This window comes from Thunnus maccoyii, chromosome 10 (genome assembly GCF_910596095.1).
Source record: "Thunnus maccoyii chromosome 10, fThuMac1.1, whole genome shotgun sequence".
Lineage (NCBI taxonomy): Eukaryota > Metazoa > Chordata > Actinopteri > Scombriformes > Scombridae > Thunnus > Thunnus maccoyii.
The window spans coordinates 16,506,914-16,530,365 of record NC_056542.1 but is presented as its reverse complement, the minus strand read 5'-3'; the positions used below and the strand labels follow the sequence as shown (position 1 = coordinate 16,530,365).

General features: G+C 38.7%; 2 protein-coding genes across 3 annotated transcripts in view; one reads left to right on the top strand and one right to left on the bottom strand.

Moving 5' to 3' along the window:
• Positions 1-23,452, top strand: part of adam22 (ADAM metallopeptidase domain 22) — a 69,560-nt gene that overhangs the window by 36,264 nt on the left and 9,844 nt on the right. For both annotated transcript variants that reach the window (XM_042423942.1, XM_042423941.1), the window contains exons 7-26: positions 8,357-8,423; positions 8,567-8,643; positions 9,254-9,328; positions 10,474-10,545; positions 12,358-12,524; positions 12,613-12,697; positions 13,436-13,526; positions 13,628-13,679; positions 16,818-16,917; positions 17,014-17,085; positions 18,048-18,140; positions 18,620-18,700; positions 18,819-18,869; positions 18,963-19,026; positions 19,179-19,284; positions 19,373-19,492; positions 20,040-20,208; positions 21,226-21,337; positions 22,120-22,210; positions 22,308-22,361. In XM_042423942.1, the coding sequence (XP_042279876.1) occupies positions 8,357-8,423; positions 8,567-8,643; positions 9,254-9,328; positions 10,474-10,545; positions 12,358-12,524; positions 12,613-12,697; positions 13,436-13,526; positions 13,628-13,679; positions 16,818-16,917; positions 17,014-17,085; positions 18,048-18,140; positions 18,620-18,700; positions 18,819-18,869; positions 18,963-19,026; positions 19,179-19,284; positions 19,373-19,492; positions 20,040-20,208; positions 21,226-21,337; positions 22,120-22,210; positions 22,308-22,361 (1,799 nt within the window). The remainder of the gene's footprint in view (positions 1-8,356; positions 8,424-8,566; positions 8,644-9,253; positions 9,329-10,473; positions 10,546-12,357; positions 12,525-12,612; positions 12,698-13,435; positions 13,527-13,627; positions 13,680-16,817; positions 16,918-17,013; positions 17,086-18,047; positions 18,141-18,619; positions 18,701-18,818; positions 18,870-18,962; positions 19,027-19,178; positions 19,285-19,372; positions 19,493-20,039; positions 20,209-21,225; positions 21,338-22,119; positions 22,211-22,307; positions 22,362-23,452) is intronic.
• Positions 1,610-7,066, bottom strand: cldn12 (claudin 12). The gene is made up of 3 exons (XM_042423944.1): positions 6,979-7,066; positions 3,850-4,110; positions 1,610-3,743 (listed from the first exon to the last, which is right to left on the bottom strand). Exons 2-3 carry the CDS (start codon positions 4,066-4,068, stop codon positions 2,949-2,951), a joined length of 1,014 nt encoding a protein of 337 aa, XP_042279878.1. The 5' UTR covers positions 4,069-4,110; positions 6,979-7,066; the 3' UTR covers positions 1,610-2,948.

The following is a 23,452-nucleotide window of genomic DNA, read 5'->3' as shown; positions in this document are numbered from 1 at the left end:
GCTCCGCCTTCGTCTCTTTGTAGCACAACATATGAAAGCCATCTGTGTTTAGACCCTTAATCTCCACCACTACATACACCCTGCCGAGCCTCTATGCTGTGTGTGTATGTTTTAAGTGTGTTTGTAAAGAGATGATTGGCTGAGAGTGATGATCCGGGGAACAAAGACAACACCGGTCAAGACAACACAATATTACAACAGTTAATTCAGCGGTAACTGCTCTGATAATGAGGGACTGTGCTGTGTGTGTGTGTGTGTGTGTGTGCTACAAATAATACAAAAGCAGTCATGTTATATACTTCTTTAATTAAGGTCTTATTAATCATCAGCCACTGACCTCTCAGATGACATTAAAGCATCACATCAAAAGAGTTGGCTCCAGTTATGACTGCTGCAGTTGGTCTGGCTTGTCAATGGAGTTATGACCGTGAGTCGAGTGTTGCAGCACAATTCAACCATGAAGGCTAAAAATGTCTTGCTCACAGGCCAAACAAAGGCGAAGCGATTTTATTATTGCATTATATATTACAGTGTATAAACGATAGTCGATAAATTGTTTAGTCAATCAGCAGAAATGTAATCTCAAACAATTTTGATTATTGATTTATTATTTAATTCATTTATCAAGCAAAAATGCCAAACTTTCGCTGCTTCCGGCTCCTCAAATGCGGGGATTTGCTTCTTTTCTGTGTTTTATATTATTTTAAATTGAATATATTTGAGTTTTGGAACATTGATTGGACAAAACAAGCAATTGAAGACATCACCTTGGGCTCTGGGTGACATATATATATATATAATACTGTATAATTTAACAATTAACTGATTCACATAATCGTTAGCTGCAGCCCTCATACATTACATCCTCACTTTTGTGTTGGATCTGCACATTAAGTTCAGAAGCTTAGTCTTTAGTGTGAAAATTTGATTTCAGATGACTGCGTGTACTTGAGATGGAGATATGATGGGTGTTTGATGTGCCAGAGACTTTCTCAATGCAATAACTATCTAACGTGGGAGGATATATTACTTCAAACTCTTACAAGTCCACTTAACACATTACAGATTCTGAAGAGGTCTGCAGCTTTGCTACTCGGGCGTCTCGTCAAGGCTTGCAGCAGAACTAATGTATCTCATATCAAAAACCTACACAGAAATTGATTTTACAAGTATATGATTTAATATCAAGTAAGGACAAAGCTGCCGGCATTAAGCTGCCATTATGGAAACATCTCTCAATGAATCAAACGTTGGAAGAGGGATAAGAGAGGGAATGATTTTATGATGATACATTTCTGGGAAGCCGGAACCTCGCAGGTCATTGATTTCTCAAACAATTTATCAATTAAATTGGAAATGTGGAGACATAACCAGTTAAAACCATCACTGGAGCAGATAAGAGCTGACTCTCTTTCTCAGTTTGTAATTCAGTCTGGCTGAAATGTTGCTCAGTTTCAGCTCTTAACTTTATGTAGGTGTGTGAGCTTGGACGGACAAGATTGATTGTGTGTCTATTTTTGTTTCCATTATGCATATTAAGAACTTTGTAGCACTTAGTAAATTGGTTTTGTTGTCTTTGGACCAGCACACAAACAAGAACAAGCACATATATATTGTAGTTTATATTTAATACAAACAAATAAGATGACAGTGTAGAAAAACATGTTTCTTTCATTGACCTCAACATTGTAGATGAAAATGACGAACATATTAGACTTTGAAGAAATGTTGATCAGTGCTCATTATGCAAAATATAGAAAAGGCAAAAATTAAACTATAAGTTAATTTTGGCTTAATAACAAGTACTACCACCACAAAATTACACTTCTAGCTAGGTTGGCAAAAGTTAAATACCAACTGCTTTTTATTTATCAGCTGATCATTCAAAAGACAAGTTGAGCAGATGTGAACAGCGTTCTTAATCCTGTCTTTTCTGCTGCGCTTCATAATAAAAATGTAGTTCTACACAACAATAAAATCTGCGTCTGTACATTCAATTTAACAAAGCTAACAAATTTCTTAGTGTCATCTTTTGTGCCATAAACACCGATGTGGAAGCTTGTTACAATTAAGTGATTAAGTATCATGTTAGAGGCCATACATTAAAAAAAATACGATAAACAAAAACAGTTAATGGCAATGTAAACTGGCACAGTATTCACATAATTAGTGCATTATAAACTATAACAGCTGCTCTTCACAGGGCACTGTCACATTAACAAATCCTGTTACATAACAGACACAGAAGTATACAAACAAGTGGGTCTTTTAGTAGTTATCCAGTCAAAAAACAATATTTTAGTAGTCATGACAGAACAGATCCATAAAGTTAGCTGTGCACAGAAAAGTGACAAATCATTTGTGATTCATACAACATACAAAAGTAACAGAAAAACATAATTTTCATAACTTGCTGTTATTTTGGCAGCCAGTGTAACCGCTTCATTTAATTTAAAGTAGGGCATGAATTTATATTCAGCCATATACCAAATACTAGTTACTGTTTCCTAGCAGGCAAGGAGCAGCCAATTAGCGTTAGCGCTCAGCTAACACTTTCACACTCAGCTGGTGAAACTGTGAAACAGGCCGGTTGGTTGAGGTGTCTTTCAGTATTTCTGGCTGTAAATGAAAGTAAATGTTTAAAATGCTCTACAATACTAAGCTAAATATAGTGTTATTTGCACCAGTGCTGTAGTGATATTTGTTGTACAGAAAATCCTCATCCTTCATATAGCACCTCCAGGTTCTTTTGACAGGCTCTCATCTTCCATAATCAGCAATTTACAGACCTGGGCTGACTAACTGGATTCTTGAAGCTATCACTCAGGCTGTAAATGGCTCTTATTAATGTTCATCTATCATACTCTATTAGTTTTATCAGTGGCGAAAGTCATTGAGGTACATAAACAGAAGCCTTCAGTATGCTGACGTTATCAGCCTCCCTTCTCTTACTGTCCCTGTGTCAGCACGGGAATGTCGATCTCTATGGCAGACATCCGTGAGCGGGATGAGTAGCGGTGGCCGGCGTAGCTGGATGCGTAGCCCTGAGAAGGAGCATAGCTCTGTGAGGGAGCGTAGCTGTAAGCCTGGGTCCCTCCCACCTCTGACCCGTACCCATCTGGAGCAGAAATCTGAGACATGTACACCTGTGGTGGTGCAGGGGCGGCCACACTTTGTGCGTAGGCCTGAGCGGCTATGTAAGGCTGGGAATCGATCACTGTGGGAGCATAGGTCTGTGGCGGGAAGGGCTGAGGACCATAAACTGGGGATGGGGGATATCCGTTGGCAGTGAGAGGCTGAGCGGACAGAGAGGTCGACATGGAAGGCAGGGGCAACCAGAAGGGTGAAGGCAACTTCTTACACATACAGTACCACATGAACATCAGCAGGGAGGCCAGCATCAGTCCTCCAGAGCAGCCTATGGATACATACACAGCAAAGCCGTCAGAGAAAATGTTGTCATATTTGATGTTCATCTCCTTGGTACGGAAAAGGAACCACACTGAGGGTGCGATGGCGATAGCTCCGCCCAGGAACAAGAACATCCCGGCCACCAGGTGACAGCCTGCACTGTTCACCAGGAATCGGATGGTTTTAATGTCTGGTTCGGGTTTGTCTGAACAGCAGCAGGTTTTACACATCCCAGCCATGCACAGCAGCAAGGCTAGAGAGCCAAACAGCATGCCTGCAGGCAGGCAGAACTGCAGGAGCCGCAGGTCCAGTTGATCCACCTTAGAGTACCACTGGAAACGTGAGAAGAGATGATTTCTGTTAGGGACACTTAAGGACATAAAAGAACATTTACAAATGATTTCTGAGCTGAGGGACAGAAACATTTCTTTGTAATACCTCTGAATCATAGTAGTAACATCCTGAGTAGCCATCCTGTTTCACACATTTAGCCCACAGCCCATCATACACGCTGACATTCTTAGCATTGCGATTGAAGGTGACCAGTCTCGTTACACGCCACTGTGGGATAAACGCTGCCACAGCAATCCCTCCCACAGACACAAAGGCAATGATGAAGGAAAAAGCATTGGTGGCGTGGATGTCCCGGCACGTCATGGTAGTTGGTGCTGACAGGAACTGAGGCCACTGGGAAAGTTCCTTGTTTGAACAGATGAAGAGAGGAAGCCAGACAAAAAAGTGGCTGGTTAGTGCAGTGGAACGCAATGAATCCATAATAGCATCATTTTATTGTATACAGAACTCCTGATCTTGGGAAAAAGGTCATACAAGTTACTCCAAAAGGCCCAATTACAGTTGTATGCAAACATTTGGGCACCCTTGACAAATAACTTATTTTGGATATTTTTTAATTGAAAAGATGTAAACACAGTCTCGATAGGACATGGAACATAAAAACACAATATTTTGAGCAAACATTAATGCATAGTTACTTTCTACGTCATAAACTGCTCAAAATTTAAAAAAAACCAAAACATCACTGCGGTGTGTACAAAAGTTTGGGCACCTTAAGAGCCCGGACTCCTTTTACAAGGTCTCAGACCGTAATCAGCTCGTTAGGCTTGAGGCATGTCAACAATTGCCATTAAGAAATGTTAGTTGGTGCCAATTTCAAAGCTTTGCAAATTCTTCAAACCTTGTGCGAACACTTGGCAACCAGGGGTTCCTCTAAGCAGCTGTGTAAGACTCTGAAAATGTAAGTTACTGATGTCCATAATACAGGGAAGGCAACAAGAAGATAAAGTGTTGTCAGCTTGCAGTTTCCACAGTGTGAAATGTAATTAAGAGACTGCAGTTTAGGAGAACTGTGGAGGTCAAGATGCTGCTTGTATACTTGTTAGAAAGGCAAATCAAAACCCCCATTTGACTGCAAAATAACCTGCAGGAAGATTTAGCAGACTTAGGAGTAGTGGTGCACCGTTCCACTGTACAGCTATGTTTGCACAAAGACCTTCATGGAAGAGTTAGTGGAAGAAAACCTTACATGCTTCCTCATCAGAAAATCCAACATCAGAAGTATGCAACAGAACATCTACAGAGGCCTGATGAGTTTTGGAAATAAGTGCTGTGTACTGATTAGGTTAAAATAGAAGTCTTTGGCCACAATCAGCATTTCGGAGAATAAAAGGAGCAGCATTTCATGAAAAGAACACTGTGGATCTATCATGCTTTGGGGTTGTGTTGCAGCCAGAGGCTCAGAAAACACTGCATGGGTGGAGGGAAGAATCGATTCCACTAAATACCAGTAAAGTCTGAAAGCAAACATCACACTGTCTGTAAAAAAGCTGAAGCTCAAAAGAGAGAGGATGGCTTCTACAACAGAATAGTGATCCTAAACATACCTCTAAATCCACCAATCCACCTAAAGAGATGCAAGCTGAAGGTTTTGGAACGGTCCCGACTTAAACATAATTAAAAATCTGTGGGTAGATTTTAAAAGAGCTGTGCATGCAAGACGGCCCAAGAATATTACAAAGTAGAAGCCTTTTGTGAGAAAGAATGGGAGAAAATCCCAAATACAAGAATTGAAAGACTTTTAGCTGACTACAAAAAGTGTTTGCAAGCTGTGATATCTGCCAGAGGGGGTTTTACTAAGTACTGACTATGTAGGGTGCCCAAAGAGTGTTTTTATGTTTTTATTTCTGTTCAATTTATGACATAAAAAGTAACTATGCATTAATGTTTGCTGAAAATAGTGTGTAAATATCCTAGAGAGGCAGTGTTTACATCTTTTCAACTAAAAAAAAAAAATCACTGAAATATGTTATTTTTGAAGGTGTGCCCAAACTTCTGCATATTACTGTACTATTGAAGTAAGCTAACTATGCCACGGACTGACCTAGCTTTGGGCAACCCCCCCCCCCCCCCCCAACTGTATTTCTATTCACCACAGTCTAGTTGACCCAATATCTGCTGTCCCTGAGAAACAATGCTCTCATTTCATTAGCAAACACAGTGGGGATGACTCGGTGGTTGAGGTTGCTTGGCAAGAGTGTCTATACTGCAGTGCATTACATAGACTGAACAGCAAAACAATAAGCAATTGAATTAGATGTTCAGTCTTTTGTATGTGACAGCAAGCGACAGTGACTGACCGTGGCCCTGCATGCAAACTTGATCTTCATGGGCTGGTTCCCAGCTCTATTAATGAGTTGAAGGTCCTATACAAACCAAAGTGCAGCCTAAGAAAAGCTGTAACATTATATATCCTGGTTCAAAAGTAAAGGTTTTGAACCAGAAGCTCTGCACACTTGTTAACATCTTTAAAGCCAATAGTCACAACCTTTTTTAATAAACGCCTCTTATTAAATACTGGCTCTAAGTTTGTGTTTGACAGTTTAATTTGTTTGTTTCCACGTTTTTATCTTCTTCTATTGTCGTATATTTCATTTTACACTTTAAATTGCGTTATTATATTTAATTGTAGTCTTGAGTTTGACTAAATTCGTCGTTATCAACCCATAAATACCAACTACAACTTGATTTTTTTTCCCCTTTTGCCCAGTTATCAGATATCATAAAAAGTGACTAATCCATCAGAAGTTATTGATGACTGCATCATCCTAATTAAACTTACAATAGGTGATTCTACAACTATACTAACACCACACACACTGTACATTCACATCCAATTTCGTGGGCATGAAAACACACCTTTACTATGTAATAACAGGTTTTTAACCAGTTATTACTTTCAACACATCAAACAGCTGAGCTAACAGTTAGCATTATCCGTATAGTTTTACTAGCTACAGTAGGCTAACTCTAAACATATGTAAATATTACACAATTTATAGCTTAAAGTGAATGCTTCCATATGAAAAATGAGCAGGAAATGTGTGGTAGGAATGGACTAACTAACCTGAATTAAACGCTTTTTTATGTCCTTTCCGTTAGCTAGCTAACTGTTAGCTGACGGCTAATACGTTAGCATGACTGCAACCTGTTGTTTCCTAGATGTGAAACCCAAACACGGTAACTGAGCTACAAAAATATAGACGACAGTACCTTATATTTCCAGCAGTCCTGTTGTGTTTATAGCGGAGGTGGTGGCATTACAGCCTGGTGCTCTTTTACACATTTGAGCTCAACAGAAACCAAAAGCCGAGGCGATGAGGTACAGCAGACTGAAGAGTAAGCAGGATGTGGTGCTACAGGCTGTTTGTGCCCTCAGCGCTGCCTCACAGGTGTGTCGTGTTCACAAATAGTATGTTTCCTAAAATAATTCCTTATTCACAGTGACAGATACAGCGCATTTAAGTTACAGAGATGATACAATTAGACAATGAGAGAATCAAAAGCAGAAAAAAAATGTTAAAAAAAGCAAGCAAAAAGTAATAAAAATATCAAATTCTCCCAAATTAGATGAAAATATTAAAGTTCCTCCTCTACACATGTATTAAGACTCATAAAAAATAATCTGCTTGAAACAATAATGTGTGTCTGGTATGGTTTTTCCAGAAAAAAAGTATAATAACTATGTTAAAAGCCTTAACATGGCATCTACTCCTCCATCATTAAAAAAAAAAAAAAAAATCCAGAATCTATGAATATGTAAATATATTTAATCTCAGAAGTTTTTCTGCTGGACACAAGATGTCGGGTGCTTTACTGTAAAGTCTATTCTCAGTGTATGTGCACTGGAGGCTTCAAGTTTCCACATCACGCTTGTGTGAGTTGAATATTGGACCAGGATTGGCTTCAAAAACTAGTTGAATGTGAAAACAGCCTTCTAGTGTCAAACTCTGCACTTACATCATTCTGCACAGTGAAGCTCAAACATCCAACTGAAGAAACAAAAGCAGAACACATGAGTGGATGGGGACTTAAAATAGACCCCTAAAACACACTTAAATTGCAAAAACATGTAAAGTTGTTGGTTGGCTGTTGTCACACAGCATGCAGATTTATAAGCAGCAAAGTGTTTTATTAGGCTACTGGGGTCAACTTATATTCTGTCCAAACCCTCTTTAACCCACTTGCTTTCTTTCATAGCAACCATATGAGCAATTTTAGTGCAGGCATGTACTTTTCTTTTGACATTATGTGCTTCTGTCCAGTGACTCACCTAATGATTCTTTCAGGTGCTCTTTGTCAGCTTCATTGCAGTGAGTTTGACAGATATAAATACGGCTTTGAAGGGTGTGTATGTGTGTGAAATATTAATAAAATTGTCAGTACCGTACCGTTCTCCGTGGGAGCTTGAACTCATTTACCTTCGTTCTAAGATGTTGCAAGGGCGATGTGCCTTTATGTTCAACATAGAGAAAGTAAAGAAAAGGTCCTCATATCAGACATTTAGCTGTGTTGGCTGCACTGGTTCATTTAATTCAATTTCTAAGTTATGTAATGACACTGTTTCCTTCTCTTTTTTTTTGTCTTTCAGGGAGATGTGAACATTCACATGATTTACAAATCTGGAGGGCAAGAGGGACTTCATGATCTCCTCAATGGTAAGATTATGGCTAAAAACATGAGTAGAATTATTAATAGAGGAAGTGAAAGTCATACATGTGTTCGTGATACTCATAGAAAAATGTGTCTGACTGTTCTGGGTTGACACTGTGCTTGAATACTGATAGCATTAAATTCCTAGGTGATCTTCCAGAGCCGCCTTTTCCCAGCCCTCCATTTCCTGGGTCGAAAGTTGTTCACAGAAGAAAAAAGAGACAGGTATGACCCCTCTGCAGGTATATTTGTTGCAAAATCATCATTGTTAGCAGAGGAATGCTGATGCACTCATTGTTGACTTCACTTGTATAATGCATATGAGTGTTTGTGTGAGTGCAAGATAATTATGTTCTGGATGCTGTTTGTCTAAACCTGATTATGCTGTTTCCCACCCATATGTATTATGTTAATTCACAAAGCTAAAGACAGAGCACTGTTTCCTCACTCTCCTCCCACACAACAGCTCTCCACCTTTTTTCTCTCCTCTTCCTCTCCTCTCCTTCTTTTTCATGAAATATTTATGTTATGAGTAGAGGCTGCTTCCAGCATCATCTTTTCTCAGACACAGTCAGATGTCTGCAGCTGTCGGTCTCTCAGCCCTGAGAGCTGCTCTCATCTTTATTTGGAATTTGGAGAACAGTCAAATCTCGTTCAGCTTTGCAAAGTTCATCCTTATTGATTTGTCGTTTCTTTTCTTGGTGTCTTATGAGACATGAGTTGATCCTTGTGCTTACTCTGTGTGTTGTTTTGAAATTCCTGTTGATGTTGAAAAGTCTTGGTTTAGGAAAACTGTTTATGTGATTGAACTGGCAAACTGTTGTGTTTTTCTCAGGCTCCACATGTGTCACGAAGTGTAGAAGATGAGACCAAATACATTGAGTTGATGGTGATCAATGACCATTTGATGGTAAGCTTTTAATTAGATGTACAGTTATGATAGACTGTACACTATAAAATCATAGCTGTCTTATATTAACATTATTCTGAAGCTAGAAATGTGTTTATGTTTATGTTGCCTGCGCCTTCAAATACCAGCCTTCTGTCCTCAAATCTTTCAATCCTAACTTAAATGTATGGCTACAGCTGCACATTTTCCCAAAAAGATCTCCTGTATTCCATCATTATGATAGGATTCACTGTACTTGATGATTTTATATTACAAACATATACAGTATATTGAAAGGATAAGGCTGGCATTATTAAATATTTTCCCTATTGTCAACAAATCCCATGAAGTACCAAAACCAACAATGAGTTGGTCCGTCTCTCAATATTTTACAAGCATGTTTGTTCCGACTTAAGATATAAATTTGCAAAAATACATCACAAATATAAACTTTCCTTTTTTTAAAAGTCTAAACAATTTCTGAAAACAGCAAGGCATTATAGTTTTTAGTAAACGCTAGTCAAACTGGAGTAAATAGAGCATGTGTTGGATCTATTTTCAGCAGTGGATTTGGTACACTGCTGAGTTACTTATGGCAGCAGGACGGTGTGTAGTACAGGACAGACTCAAAATAAACTACAGAGTCCATGATTTTTGTAATCAAAGAACTTGTCTCTTAGTCCAGTGGTGTGGCTCATTCATGTGTTTTTGTTTTTTTAATAGTTTTTGTACAACAGAAGAGGTTTATGTCACAGAGGGATAAGCTATATCCTGCACAGACTTGCTTGTAGGATCAGTTCATTGCTGGTTTGGGTCTTTTCACAGGATTTGTTGATTAAAAAAAGAAAACTATATAATATCACCAGACTTATCCTTTAAATTGCTGAGAGCTTAGTGCAAGCCGAGAGTCAACACTATACATGCACTCTTGAGGCATTCCAGATACTGCCTTTATTGTGCATAACACAGACGGTTTTGATCCAAACGCCTGACTAAGATCCACTTTTTATACACAATAAAGATGATATTTGGAATAAATCTAAGGTGCAGGCATTCAGTCCTTTTATACATTTAGCTAGCTTAAAATTAATTTGTTCCAGATAATGGATTACATTTTTATTCATTTCCTCTCCATCCCTTGTGTGTCTCTGTCTCTCTCTCTCCAGTACAAGAAGCATCGGCTTTCCGTTGGGCACACGAATAACTATGCTAAGTCAGTGGTCAATATGGCTGACATGGTAAGAATTGTATTGATCCTCTTCTTGGAAAGCTTGCCACAAGCACTCCCAGGTATTGCAGCTGAGCGCACACTGCACTGATTTCTCATTTAACCAACCTCACTCTCTCCATTTAAAACCTCTGCTGGCTCATAATCTGCCACCAGCAGCCATTAACCAGCCAGTCATGAGTTTTCAGGTTTCGGAGGACTGAAGCAGCAGTGGCATCCTAACAGCACTGAGGCAGATATTTCAATGTTTGATTATTTGTGGCCACATCTGTGCGCTGTGTTACCGAAATCTGACCTGCTACAGGGTCATGTCTGTAAGCTGATAGGCTGGTTGAAGCTAGAGAAAGGTCATACTTTCTGTCATGCCCTTGAAAGCGATCATATGAAGCAGAGTCTCTTTAGGAAGCACTCATCGATTTCCATGTACGAGTAGAGTTGCCTTTTTTTCCCAGAGTGTGTCGTGCTGCCTCGGCACTGAAGCCACATACACAGTGGCAACTTGTGTGGTAAATATTACATAAATTACCTATAAGTTACAGTATATAAGTTATATAGACAAAAGTATAACATATATTATATCAGTGCCATGAGCATTGATACTGATACTGATATATACTCATATATACTCATATATACTCATTCAGCTGTTAGGTTACTGTGTATTGTGCACTTTTTAAAATATTATTTGTATTGACAGATTTTTCATATCGACATATAAGCCACACAAAAATCAATACCCGAAACCCAACCTAAACATACACACACATGCGCTCACACACACACACAAACACACCAGAGGAGAGAGATAACAGTAACTGAAAGTAGTTCATCTTAACCATGTATCAAGGACACAAAGCATCATAACAGTACATATCATCTACATGTGATTGTTACTTGCAACCCATCACAAATAAGATAAAAACACACTTTCTTCATGTGGATAACAGAAGCTCGTACAATGCCCATCAGCAGAGATATTTGTATGTATGAGGGAGAGTTAAAGAGTCCTCTGAGCATCCAAAGAGAGCCAAGTCTCTGTCAGGAGAGTCCTGTGGGATGACATCCACTTAACCACCAGCCTGTACTGTAAAGTGGATGGTACAGTCCCTTTTGATTGATTGATGTGTGCATATATGGTTATAAGACAAATCAGATATATGCAAAAAAAAAGTTTTAAAGGCCCACTTACTAGCATTTCAGTGGGTTTTCAACAGCATCTCATGGATGGAATTTTCTCAGTTGTCTTCTAATGACTTAAGGCTTTTTGTCAAACTATTAGTCCCTGACTGAAAATGAATATGATGTTTCCTCTATTATCTGACACCTGCACTTCCAGTTAGGAGGTAGAAGCAAATCAAACTGGGATTGAGCTGTGCACATACTGTACTGACTCTCCCTGTCTGCTCTGTCAGCTTTGTCTTGAGTCTGTTGGTATTCAGCTTAAACAAAGAGGCTTTTCTCTTCCTCTCTTTGCCAGTGTTTGTCTGGTCCGGAGCCCTGATAGATTTACATTTTATAAGAGCAAACATTATTATTTGCTATCCAGGATGCTCCCACTGTGTCCTTCAGACTGTTACCCTTGTTGACTCTGTCTAGCCGCCTGTAATGTGCTGCTGTCTGACGGCAGGATTATACTGATCATTCTTACCACACTGACTGCTTGACTGCTGCTGTCATAATAAACAGCTGGAGATGTTGATGAATATAAAACATGCCAGTCAGTTTTAATATCGGTCAGTGTCATCTGGCATTTTGGCACTTTCAGTCACACAAAGACTTTGAACTTGAAGTTTTAAAAGATAACTTACTTTGATTCCCCCAGATTTTCAAGGAGCAGCTTAATACTCGCATTGTGCTGGTCGCCATGGAAACCTGGTCAGCCGACAACAAGTTCAACATCGACGACGACCCCATGGTGACCCTAAAGGAGTTCATGAAATATCGGAAAGACTTCATCAAGGAGAAATGCGATTCTGTTCACCTCTTCTCGTGAGTCTGCATATTTAAAAAAGTGATTTTCATGCGTACCTGGTGCTCAACAGCTTTTATTAAACACATCGTTTTCTCTTTTTATCAGAGGGAATCGTTTTCATAGCAGCTGGGGAGGAGCTTCCTATATGGGAGGAGTTTGCTCCCTCACTAAAGGAGGGGGAGTCAATGAGGTAAGACTTGAACCACCAATGGATGATTACAGATTTTACAAAACTTCAAAACTGAACACTCACCAAACGTTGTCCTTCACACATGAATTACATCTGTGGATGTAACTAACGATTATTTTCAGCATTGATCAAACTTTCAATTATTTTTTGTATTAATCGTTTGTCATACTTCCTAATGCCTAAGGTGATGTCTTCAAATTGCTTTATTTGTCCGACCAACAGTCTAAAATCAAACATATACAGTTTATGATCACATACGACAAAGAAAAGCAGCAAATCTCAACAGCTAAGATGCTGCAAACAATGAATTTTGGCATTTTTGCTAGCAAAAAGTGAAAAGATCAATTAATTGAATGTATCAATAGTTGCCGACTAATTATCTGCAATGACTAATTGATTAATCAATTAGTAGCTTTAGCTCTAATTACATCTATGTGGTCCTTTAATCTTTATCTCTCAGTAATTTCAAACCTACAGTACATGAAGCACCACTGCTCAGATGCACCTACCACACTGTATGAGGCATATTTTCATTTTCTAATCCTACTTCTATACTGTAGATTCATTTTTCTTAAAAACTGTAGCTTTGGTTTTGTTGCCATTTAGTGTCTTTCTGGGTGTTTGTACTTTCAGGTGAAATGCCATCATTTCTTTTCTCTCCAGACTAATCCAATATTCTGTTTACTCTGTCTCCTTCTGTTTACCTCCTTGCTGTCTGTCTGTCTGTCTCTCCATCAGTACGGGAAAACAGATGAGATGGCCATAACTCTGGCTCAGTCTCTTGGACAGAACATCGGCATCTTCTCTGACAAGAAGAGGATCCTCAATGGTACACAGTTAAAACTTCATGAGTTCTTTATTCATCACTTTTCTAACACAAGCCTCCTTTCTGTGTGACGGAAACATTTCAATGTGTTTTTTTTTTTCCAGGCGAGTGTAAATGTGACGATCGTTGGTCCGGCTGTATCATGGATGATGTTGGGTAAGTTACATTTGATTTACATTTCCTCCTTAAAGCCACAACAATCATCACTAACAGATGCAGGTGACACAACAGTTTTCCCAGCAAATTATAACCACAACATCTTGAACTATGAATAATCCCATAATAATCCTCATAATCCCTCAAGTGGTTATTTACGTTTTAAATTGTTGCACATAATCAAACTAATAAATTTAACCAGAGCATATTTTCCAAAGTATTTTGAAGCACATATAATCTCTATAAACTGAATAAACTAAATGTTTGTTGCACTAGATTATATACATTTATTAGTGTAAATATTGTGACAATATTTACAATTCCCATCCAATGATGTGTTATTGTAGTTTGATAATTCACCACTAGGAGTCAGACCAGATTCTTTCAGCAGCACTGTGTTATGTAATCTGCTAAGATTAGATATGACGTGATAAATCAGTCTGTGTATGTTTTGTGTTGTCAGATTCATACAGTACTCATAGTCATGACCGTGTTTGTCTTAGAATATGTCTGTTTACATGTCTGCAGTGTATTATATATACCGTGGAAGCTTGCTTGGCAGTGTGTCACTGCGAGCGTGCAGATGTGACTGTGAGTGTCGTGTGAGAGGCTCTGTGATGTGTGTTTGTGTGTGTACCCCTCTTCTTAAATACTTCTTGCGTTTCCCCTCTATCCCGAATGGGACAGCAGGTGAGCAGAAGCTTGGCTAGAACGTTGCCTGTGCGGTTTTGAACCAGCTGGCTGCCTTGGAAGAAGGGTTGTCAGTCATCACAACCTTTCCCATTTCATCCGACAGCACTACAGCCGCTGTGGCCCCAGCTTCTCTTTTTACGCAAATGATATGAACAAATACAGTTTGATGTCCCTTTGTTACACACTGGCTGTATTTTTCATCATCATTTTGTACGATTTCACACATACTTTATGTATATTGTTTACTTTCTGGCCGAAGTCACCGGCTGATCAACTTGAACCTTTATTGATTTGATTATTGACAATAGGCTCCTTCTCACTCCTGCCCTTTGAAAGTCGGGACTTTTCATCACTTCTTTTTGTTCATGTTTAACCGATTGATACAGTCTGCAATGTCATTCTCATTTTAGGCCAATATTTGTCTACCTCATTTCCTTGTAACTGCAGCACACTCCCCTAACACTCCAGTCCCAACACGTCCAGATCCTGCTCTATTGGGTTACCACAATAAACCCGCTATAATGTCACGAGGTCATATGACAGAGGACAGGTGACGCTGCAGTCTTATGACCCTGTCTTCTGTTAATGGACCCGGCCCCGATCTGTTCTCTCTAAAAATCAAGTCAATGGTATTTCAGACACTTGTATTCAATGAGCGACCTCAGTCATTACCATTGACGGAAGTTTCTTTTTTATCCCCCCAGCACCTGCATGTCTGATCAACCTAACCTGACTAAACTTCTCGCATTATTTTCACAGGATTTATCTACTGTGTGTGTTAGTCTGTGTGTGTATGTGTGAGGATCTGCTGTTTGTGTACATGCGCCTATTTCTACACAGTACATGTGTGTGCATGGTGTGCGGTTGCTTCTTATGGACATCTTAAATCCTAACTATACCTAACATGAACTTAACAGATGGCACAGTTCTTACAGAAAAGAGATGCACAATTAACATGCGTTAAGGTCGAGTTAGGATTTTGCAATTGTTACTTTTCTTTCCTTTCTGTTTTCCTCTTATGAAAGGATGGATGTTGCCATGAACAAACCAACAAAATATGTATTTTAAAGGGTGAAACAAATATAATCTAATGAATTTGAATCATGTGAAATGTAACAAAGACACAAAGACATGAAACATCCTGCACAGTTCAGCATTGTTGCAGAAACAAGTGAATAATTGTGATTTTGTAGACACTGCAATGTCCGCTTAGTACCACTAGGTGGTGATAGCTGACTGTGAATGAATGAGTGAATAATTTCTGGATTCATGAGGCCCCTCATATACTTTATAAATACATAGATAATAAATCTTATTTTACAGCAGGTAAATAAATACAGTAGTATTTGTGTTTTAATCTTTTGGAATACATATTTTGACCCCTCTCTTGTACTTTTTCACAGCTGAATAATAATGTTAGTCACACTGTTAAAACTATTGTTCTTCTGGTGACCAATGAATCATTTAAGCACATTTGATCTTTGTTCCACCCCTTATTACTGTTTAAAGGGGGATGAACACTACAAGATTTTGACAAGATGCAGCCTTGGCACAAATTTTAAAAACTGGGTTTTAAATGCAAACTAGATAAGTACAGGAAATCTTTTTGAAATATTGTAGTGTACTTCATCCATCATTTAAGACTCATTCCTTATACTACCATCATCTCCATAGGTGGCTTCATTTAGTCACATGACATATCAAATAGCGACAACCTCTCACATCCTCTGACTCCCTCTGGCTGAGCTCTCAGTGAGTCCGTCTGTCTGTTATTGCATTGTCTACTGATGAGCCACACTATCAGAGCCACTCTAGCAGGATAATCCTGATAGTGCAGCAGAAGATAAAGAGCTTGATTTCTGCTCTGAACATCAATGAAAACTTGTTAAAAATAAATGTGATCATTTCAGGGAAACAATACCAAATGATAATGCAATAACTGTTCAAATGAGAATCATCCACAATAATCAGGTTCATTTCCAGGAACACTATATTCATAAATGCATCTTGGAATCCATTTACATCCTGTATCTTTGTACACATTTCACAATCTTAGCTATACTGTATATCGACCCACGTGTTATACTAAGGATCTCCTCTGAACTGTGAGTATAGTAACCCTGTGACAAAACTTCACATATTTATGGTATGAGGTCTTTGGTAAGAAATGCAAACTTCATAATATATGACAAACCTGCCATTTACTTGTTTTTACTACTGACTGTAACAATTTCAGGTATAAATGAGTGTGTAATTCTGTACGAGCATATGAAAAAGTCAATTGGTGTGGCTTAAATTATTTTTTCTTTCACACCAGTTGCTAAATGTTTTGTCCTATAATGTGTTTCGGGAGCAAACCCCCTCTCACCCAGTGTTGTCTGAGGATGCTGTCTGTACTGTAGCCACGGTAACGGCTACATAATATGCTGCGGTTGTGTTGAACAGCTTCTACCTGCCCAAGAGGTTCTCCGACTGCAACGTGGAGGAGTACCATAACTTCCTGAACAGTGGTGGAGGAGCCTGTCTGTTCAATAAGCCTTTGAAAGTATGCAAAACACACACACATACACACACAGATAGATAAACACACATATCTCCTCTGTAGTTTGAATGTTAATTTTGCCTTTTTTTTTACCCTCAGCTGTTGGACCCCCCAGTATGTGGTAACGGCTTTGTGGAGCCAGGAGAGGAGTGTGACTGTGGCAGCCCAGCGGTGAGTTACTGTCGATGGATGCTAATAGGGTGATGTACTCTAAGGGGTTAATTTGATAATCATCCAAGGTCAAAGTAATGTGCTAATTACCCAGCAACAAAACCACTTGCTATGTCAGACTTTGTCTAATAAGAGGTGATTTGAACTAATGAAGAAATCATCAGAGAAATCAAAGAGCTGCAGCAGTGTGCAGTTTTAACAGTTATTGTATGATTATAGAGTTTGTCTAGAGAGACTTCTGTTCAAATAGATTGTATAAAAATAACTTACTTTAAAGGACAGGGTCACAAATTTTCAAGTCTGTCTTAAAACAACAGTCAGGTCTCCAAATGATCATTGAAACAGGTTTTTCTTGTTGCAATCATTCCACCTTCTCATACTGGCCATTAGAAGATCCCCTCCAAATGCTGTTAAAATGTAAGTGATGGGGGACAAAATCCACAAGCCTCCTTCTGTGCAAAAATGTATTTAAAAGTTTATCTGAAGAAATATGAGGCTTCAGGCATCTTCCACATTTATAGTCTTTTTAGTAAAAATCTCCCTCTTTGTCTCTCGATGGACTGTGTTTTCCTTTTCAGTTGCAGTGGAAGGATGGTAACAAAAAGAGGGAATTTGGCACTAAAATGACAGTAACTTTGAAAGATATTGACTTGATTTGACTAATTTGGACGGCTGAAGCATCATATTAGCTTCAAAATTTAAATTTATGGTTGTATAGAAGGAGGGCTGTTGATTTTGTCCCCCATTACTTACGTTGAAAGTGTATTATGAAGAGATCTCTTAATGGCCAGTATGAACAGGAGGAATGATCATAGTAAGAAAAACATGTAATTTGTCATTTGGGCACCTGACTGTTGTTTTAGGACAGACTTGTGACCCTATCCTTTAAATCAGTCAGCAAACAACCAGTTGCACAGATGAAGAAAACAACTAAGAGCAGTTTCTGTCTGTCTGTCCTGTAGGAGTGCACCAGAGAGGGAGACAACTGCTGTAAAAAATGCACCCTGACCCAAGGATCCAAGTGCAGCAACGGCCTCTGCTGCAATAACTGCCAGGTAAACATTCACCGCTACTCCTTCCGTCTGCTGCCGGGGTGCCATATCGGGTAAAATAGTCAAACAGAGGGATTGGCACCTGAAGTGTTTTGTAGTCTTTCAGTTGTCATTTTCACTTGGATGTCCTTTAATGTCAGTCTTTGCATGAAATCACAAACAAAGAAAACTTGTACATTGTGATAGAGATGCTGCTGTGTAAAATACATCTAAATTGTCATTTGGTTTGGTTAAGTTTGGTTGAAACAGTCTTTTAACATTATTAAATCCTACATAATGGCTGTACTATGCTTCATAATTAATGGATAAATGAATGTTGGTGTGTTTTAGTCGTGTATGTGAAGATAAAAATGTTTATTATAGATGAAGGTGTGGGGTGTCAAGAGAAGGGGTGAACTCCTGATTGTGGCCCTGATCCTCTGACACAACATCTAATCACAAACACTCACAGCCTGCTTGATGTTTATTTTATGTTCCTGCAGATGGAGTTCATGGGAGTCGTGTGCCGAGACGCAGTGAATGACTGTGACATCCCAGAAAACTGCACAGGAAACTCCAGCCAGGTAACATGAGCTTCCCTCACACAGTTTTCCTGCAACCAGAGCTAAAGACATATATGAATATTAAGAATCATACGACAGTAGTTTTGAATCTTGTTTTCTGTGTTTTGTTTTGTTGCAGTGTCCACCAAACGTGCATAAGATGGATGGCTACACGTGTGAAAAGGACCAGGTGACAGTTTTATTAGATCTTGCAGTATTTTCATTTCTTCACAGGTGACATTTTTGACACTTTTTGTAAGAGACATTTTATTTCTCTCTTCAGGGTCGCTGCTTTAATGGAAGGTGCAAAACCAAAGACAGACAGTGCAAGTACATATGGGGAGAGAGTAAGTTAAATAAATTTTGTATTAACAAAGCTGGAAATAGTTTTTGTCAGTTCACATCCATCTCTACAAACTAAGCAGATCTTCCAGAAATAGCATAATTGGTACATAAGACGTCTATTGCAGTCTATAACTTTTGGTCGTATTTCTTTCAGAGGCAACAGCAGCTGACAAATTCTGTTACGAGAAGCTCAACATTGAGGGCACAGAGAAGGGCAACTGTGGGAGGGACAAGGACACGTGGATCCAGTGTAACAAACAGTAAGAAAATCCTCTCTGTGACTGGAAGCTGTGCAGTTCTGAGTTATTCTCCTCGACTGTGGTCTTTAGTTGCACCTTTGTGTTTCAGGGATGTTCATTGTGGGTACCTGCTGTGCTCCAACATCTCACCTGCCCCACGACTGGGAGAACTGCAGGGAGGGCTGACCTCTTTCTCTGTAGCCCGGCACAGTGCTTCTCTAGACTGCAGGTACACACTCGCTCATTGCTGACCCACATTGTTGAGAAAAACAAACACTCAGAAAGCCCAACCAACAGCCTAAAATAAGACGAAAAAGAGAAAGTGATGTACCTTGAATCTACACAACTAGCCACAAAGTATGATTTAACATCAGCACACATCAACTATAATAAGGTTTGAAAGGATATTATTTTTGTCTGTTGTCTAAAACATCATCAAGTTTTAGTTTCATTCCCTCAAGATCAAGGGGGAACAGGCCAAACTCACCATTCATAGTAGTCTCAGTGACTCATAATGCAACATGACTCTGGAGTATATAAGTAATCATTTATAGACAAATACATACATGGACAGTAGCTAAAATAAATTACATCCCAACAAAGTCAATTGATGATACATGAATGAATAAATGTTGCAACTTGTTTTTCTTTTCATATAGTGTCACAGCTTTGTAGATATACTATGACAAGATAATATGTGCTCATATGTACTGTTCAGCATTATTTTAACCATTATTAAAAGCTGTGTGAGTGACTCAGTCTTGTTTGTGTGGCAGCGGTGCACATGTGCTGATCGATGGAGACACTGACCTGGGTTACGTTGAGGACGGGACGGCCTGCGGGACAGACCGAATCTGTTTCAATCACAAATGTCTCCCCGTCCATCAGTTCAACTTCAGCACCTGCCCCGGGACCACAGACAAGACCATCTGCTCCGGACACGGGGTACAAAGATAGAGCGCATCCACACACAAACACAGACACACACACACATTATAGGCATTTAGCTGAAGCTTGAACATTGTTGTTATTTTTATTTTTTAATATATTGGCTTGTCAAGATTTATAGGGGCTATTCTGTCACATATTTCTATGCAAGTTGGATAATTAGATGAACAAATGAACAAAAGGTTGATTATCTTTGGACAAAATTAAATTTTAATCCTTACATATTGTTTAGATCAAATTTGACCCATTTTCACATTTGACAGCAGTACAAACACCTTAAACACCGTTATTTTTGCCTGAAATTTTTTATCACTTTTACTAAAGTGAATATGCAAAAATGGAAATATTTCAACTTTTTTATTTTTTTCCAGCTGATACACATTTTTGTACATACTGTAGAGCAAAATTTGACCCTTATTCACTCAGAAATCACCATTCAGAAATGTTGCTGAATTCTTCACATTCAATAAATTTCATTTTAATCATAATGACTGTTATGTTGGTAACATGGGACCATCATATAGTGTGATGATGAGTGTATTTTCTCCATAAACAATAGCCGTAAAACCTAAAGAATATACTCTGCTTTCTGAAAGCTTCATTAAAAATAAATCATCCATTTATTAATGACCAATGAGGTATTTATGAATGAAAAATAGATTTGTGGTTCAGAGACTAATTATGATGGGATACTATGAAGGGTCAGACAGTTCGTCATGTGAGTGTGTTCTGGGCCACATTTGTAGTGTTTTTTTCCAGACTATGAAGACAACTCCAAATGGATTTTCCATTTTAATCATCTTTTACAAGCAAAGTATTTCTATTTTTGTTCATTTTTTCTACAGTGGCCTAATTTTCCGATTTAAAGACACTGATTATCAGCATAAAATGTTGGACATCTATATATTTTACATGCAGTTGGTGGTCTCCCTCTTAAATCTGAGACTTTACACTTATGGGCCAGAACCAAAACCAAATGTTTTTAACTCTTCTTTTTTTATTTTCTTGCTGCAGGTGTGCAGTAATGAGCTGAAGTGTGTGTGTTACCTGGGCTGGGCAGGAGAAGATTGTAACTCCACATCTCCTCTCAGTTATCTGGTGGTGGGACCCACTGCCGCAGTCTCAGGTAGAGCTGTTAACGCTCTCACTACTCACTGCCTCTGTCTATACCTCTCTCTATGTCCCATTTCCTCTCATTTCTGTCCATTTATTCTTCTTCTCTACTCTTTCCATCCCACTGTATTTCTTTCACTCCACCGATCCATTCACAAATGTTAATATGTTAAATATTTCATGCTTTTGTTTGGGTTTATTTTTCTTTTTGTTAAATTGTTCATTGCATTTCTCTTTATTTCAGCTTCTGTGTTGAGTTCATGTCTGCTCATTATAACCAGCTGCATTTGTACTCACTGAACCATGCATGTCATTCTTTTTGTTTGTCATTATTTTCACACTCATTCTTTGTCGACAGGCCGATGTCTTTGACGGAGTGACTTGAGGTCAGATTTGAGTTCCTTTTCATTGTATTTGCCCTGTCTTTGATGTCATTTCCTGGTCCTTTTCCTCTCTCACCCGAACTTCAGCTCACCTCGGTCGGTTAATTCTGACCATTACTGAGTTAAAAGATGAGATGTTTTTAATGTTAACCTGAATGGGAACCCAATACACGTGTAAGTTCCCCTCAGAGTAGTGCTGAAGGGTGACAGCAGTTCAGTTGATTCCCCTTTGTTCTCCTTTTACACTTTCCTTGCTAAGTGTACTGTGTTTTTGTGTTCAGCTGCAGTGATTTGTGGTTTGTGTGTCCCCATGTGTCCACGTTATTCAGGAAACTAAAGAAACACTTGCAATTAACACACGCTTGGCCTCCCTCCTCCTTCTCCTCTCCTCTTCCCTATCCCTGTGTCTCAGGTATCACCAGTACCAACATCATCGTCGGGGCCATCGTAGGCTCCATCCTCTTCCTCGCCCTCATACTGGCTGTTACAGCCTGGTGCTACAAGTGAGTGTCCCAGTAGCCTGCATGTGTGATGGTTCATGTTGACAAAAGTTATATCACTGATGGACCCTCATGACGATACTCTTACTCCTCTTCACAGGAGCTACAAGCAGAGATGCTACGTCGAGTCAGAGGTTCATCGAAGATTCTGCCGGTTTGCTCACTTTAAGGCTATTTTCATGTGTTGCATTTTTTTGTTGATTTACACGACAGAGCTATGATGTGTTTTAGCGTGTTTTTGTTCTCTCAACAATGTTTTTCTCTTTATTTTTTATACACAAAGGTTTTTATTTTTGCATAAAACAAAGAATGTGGTTAATAATCGTTAGGCTTTGATTGCAACGGATCTCTTTCACATTTTGCATTTGCATTTGCATTGCAAATCAGCTGTGGTAATATATCAAGGGAGAAAATATCCTCTTTGCCCTGCAAAAAGACCAGTGTTGGAAGAAGGACTCAGATCCTGCAAATTTACTCTGTAACAAGAATTAGAACATTTTACATAAGGAAAATTTCATAAGTAATATCATTAATAAAGAAAAATACACCACTCACCCGGTACCAGACTCAGATGAGATGCTGGAGCTAAAAAAAATGGCCTCATTCAGAGTGTTATACTATTTTATATATTACATAATTGGATTATTATTACAGATATATGAACGTGTAAGCAGCATCTAACTGTTGTAGTTGGCCATATATATAAAATACTTTATTTATATAGCTTTATTAACAAAGGTAGAAAGTGCTTTACAGAAAAAAAATAAAATAAAATAACAAACAGCAAAAAAAACAGACACTGAGATCATAAACACCAGAGGATAGTACAATTTGTACTACTTTATATACTGCAGAGTACTTAAGTCTATAACAAATCATCATATTTTAAAGGCTGATCATATGTGTTTGTATAAAAAATCTTAATCTGCAAATTAACAACAGTAGTAAAGCTGTCAAATAATTGTAGTGGAGTAAAAAGTCCAGTAATTCCATTTGAGATGTAGTGAAGTACAAAGTTGAATAAAATGGAAATACCCCAGCAAAGTACAAGTATTTTTTACAGTAGTTGAATAAATGAACATTGAAAAAGACATCATTAAAAAGTGACACAAGTTCAAGTTTCTTCTTACTGACAGGAAGCTCACATTTGTTTTTGGTGAGTCGATCACTGAGGTCGACATTCACAACAAGGCAGGTTGAAAACAAAATGTTCCAGCGAAAAAAGTAAATTGCATAATCACAAAA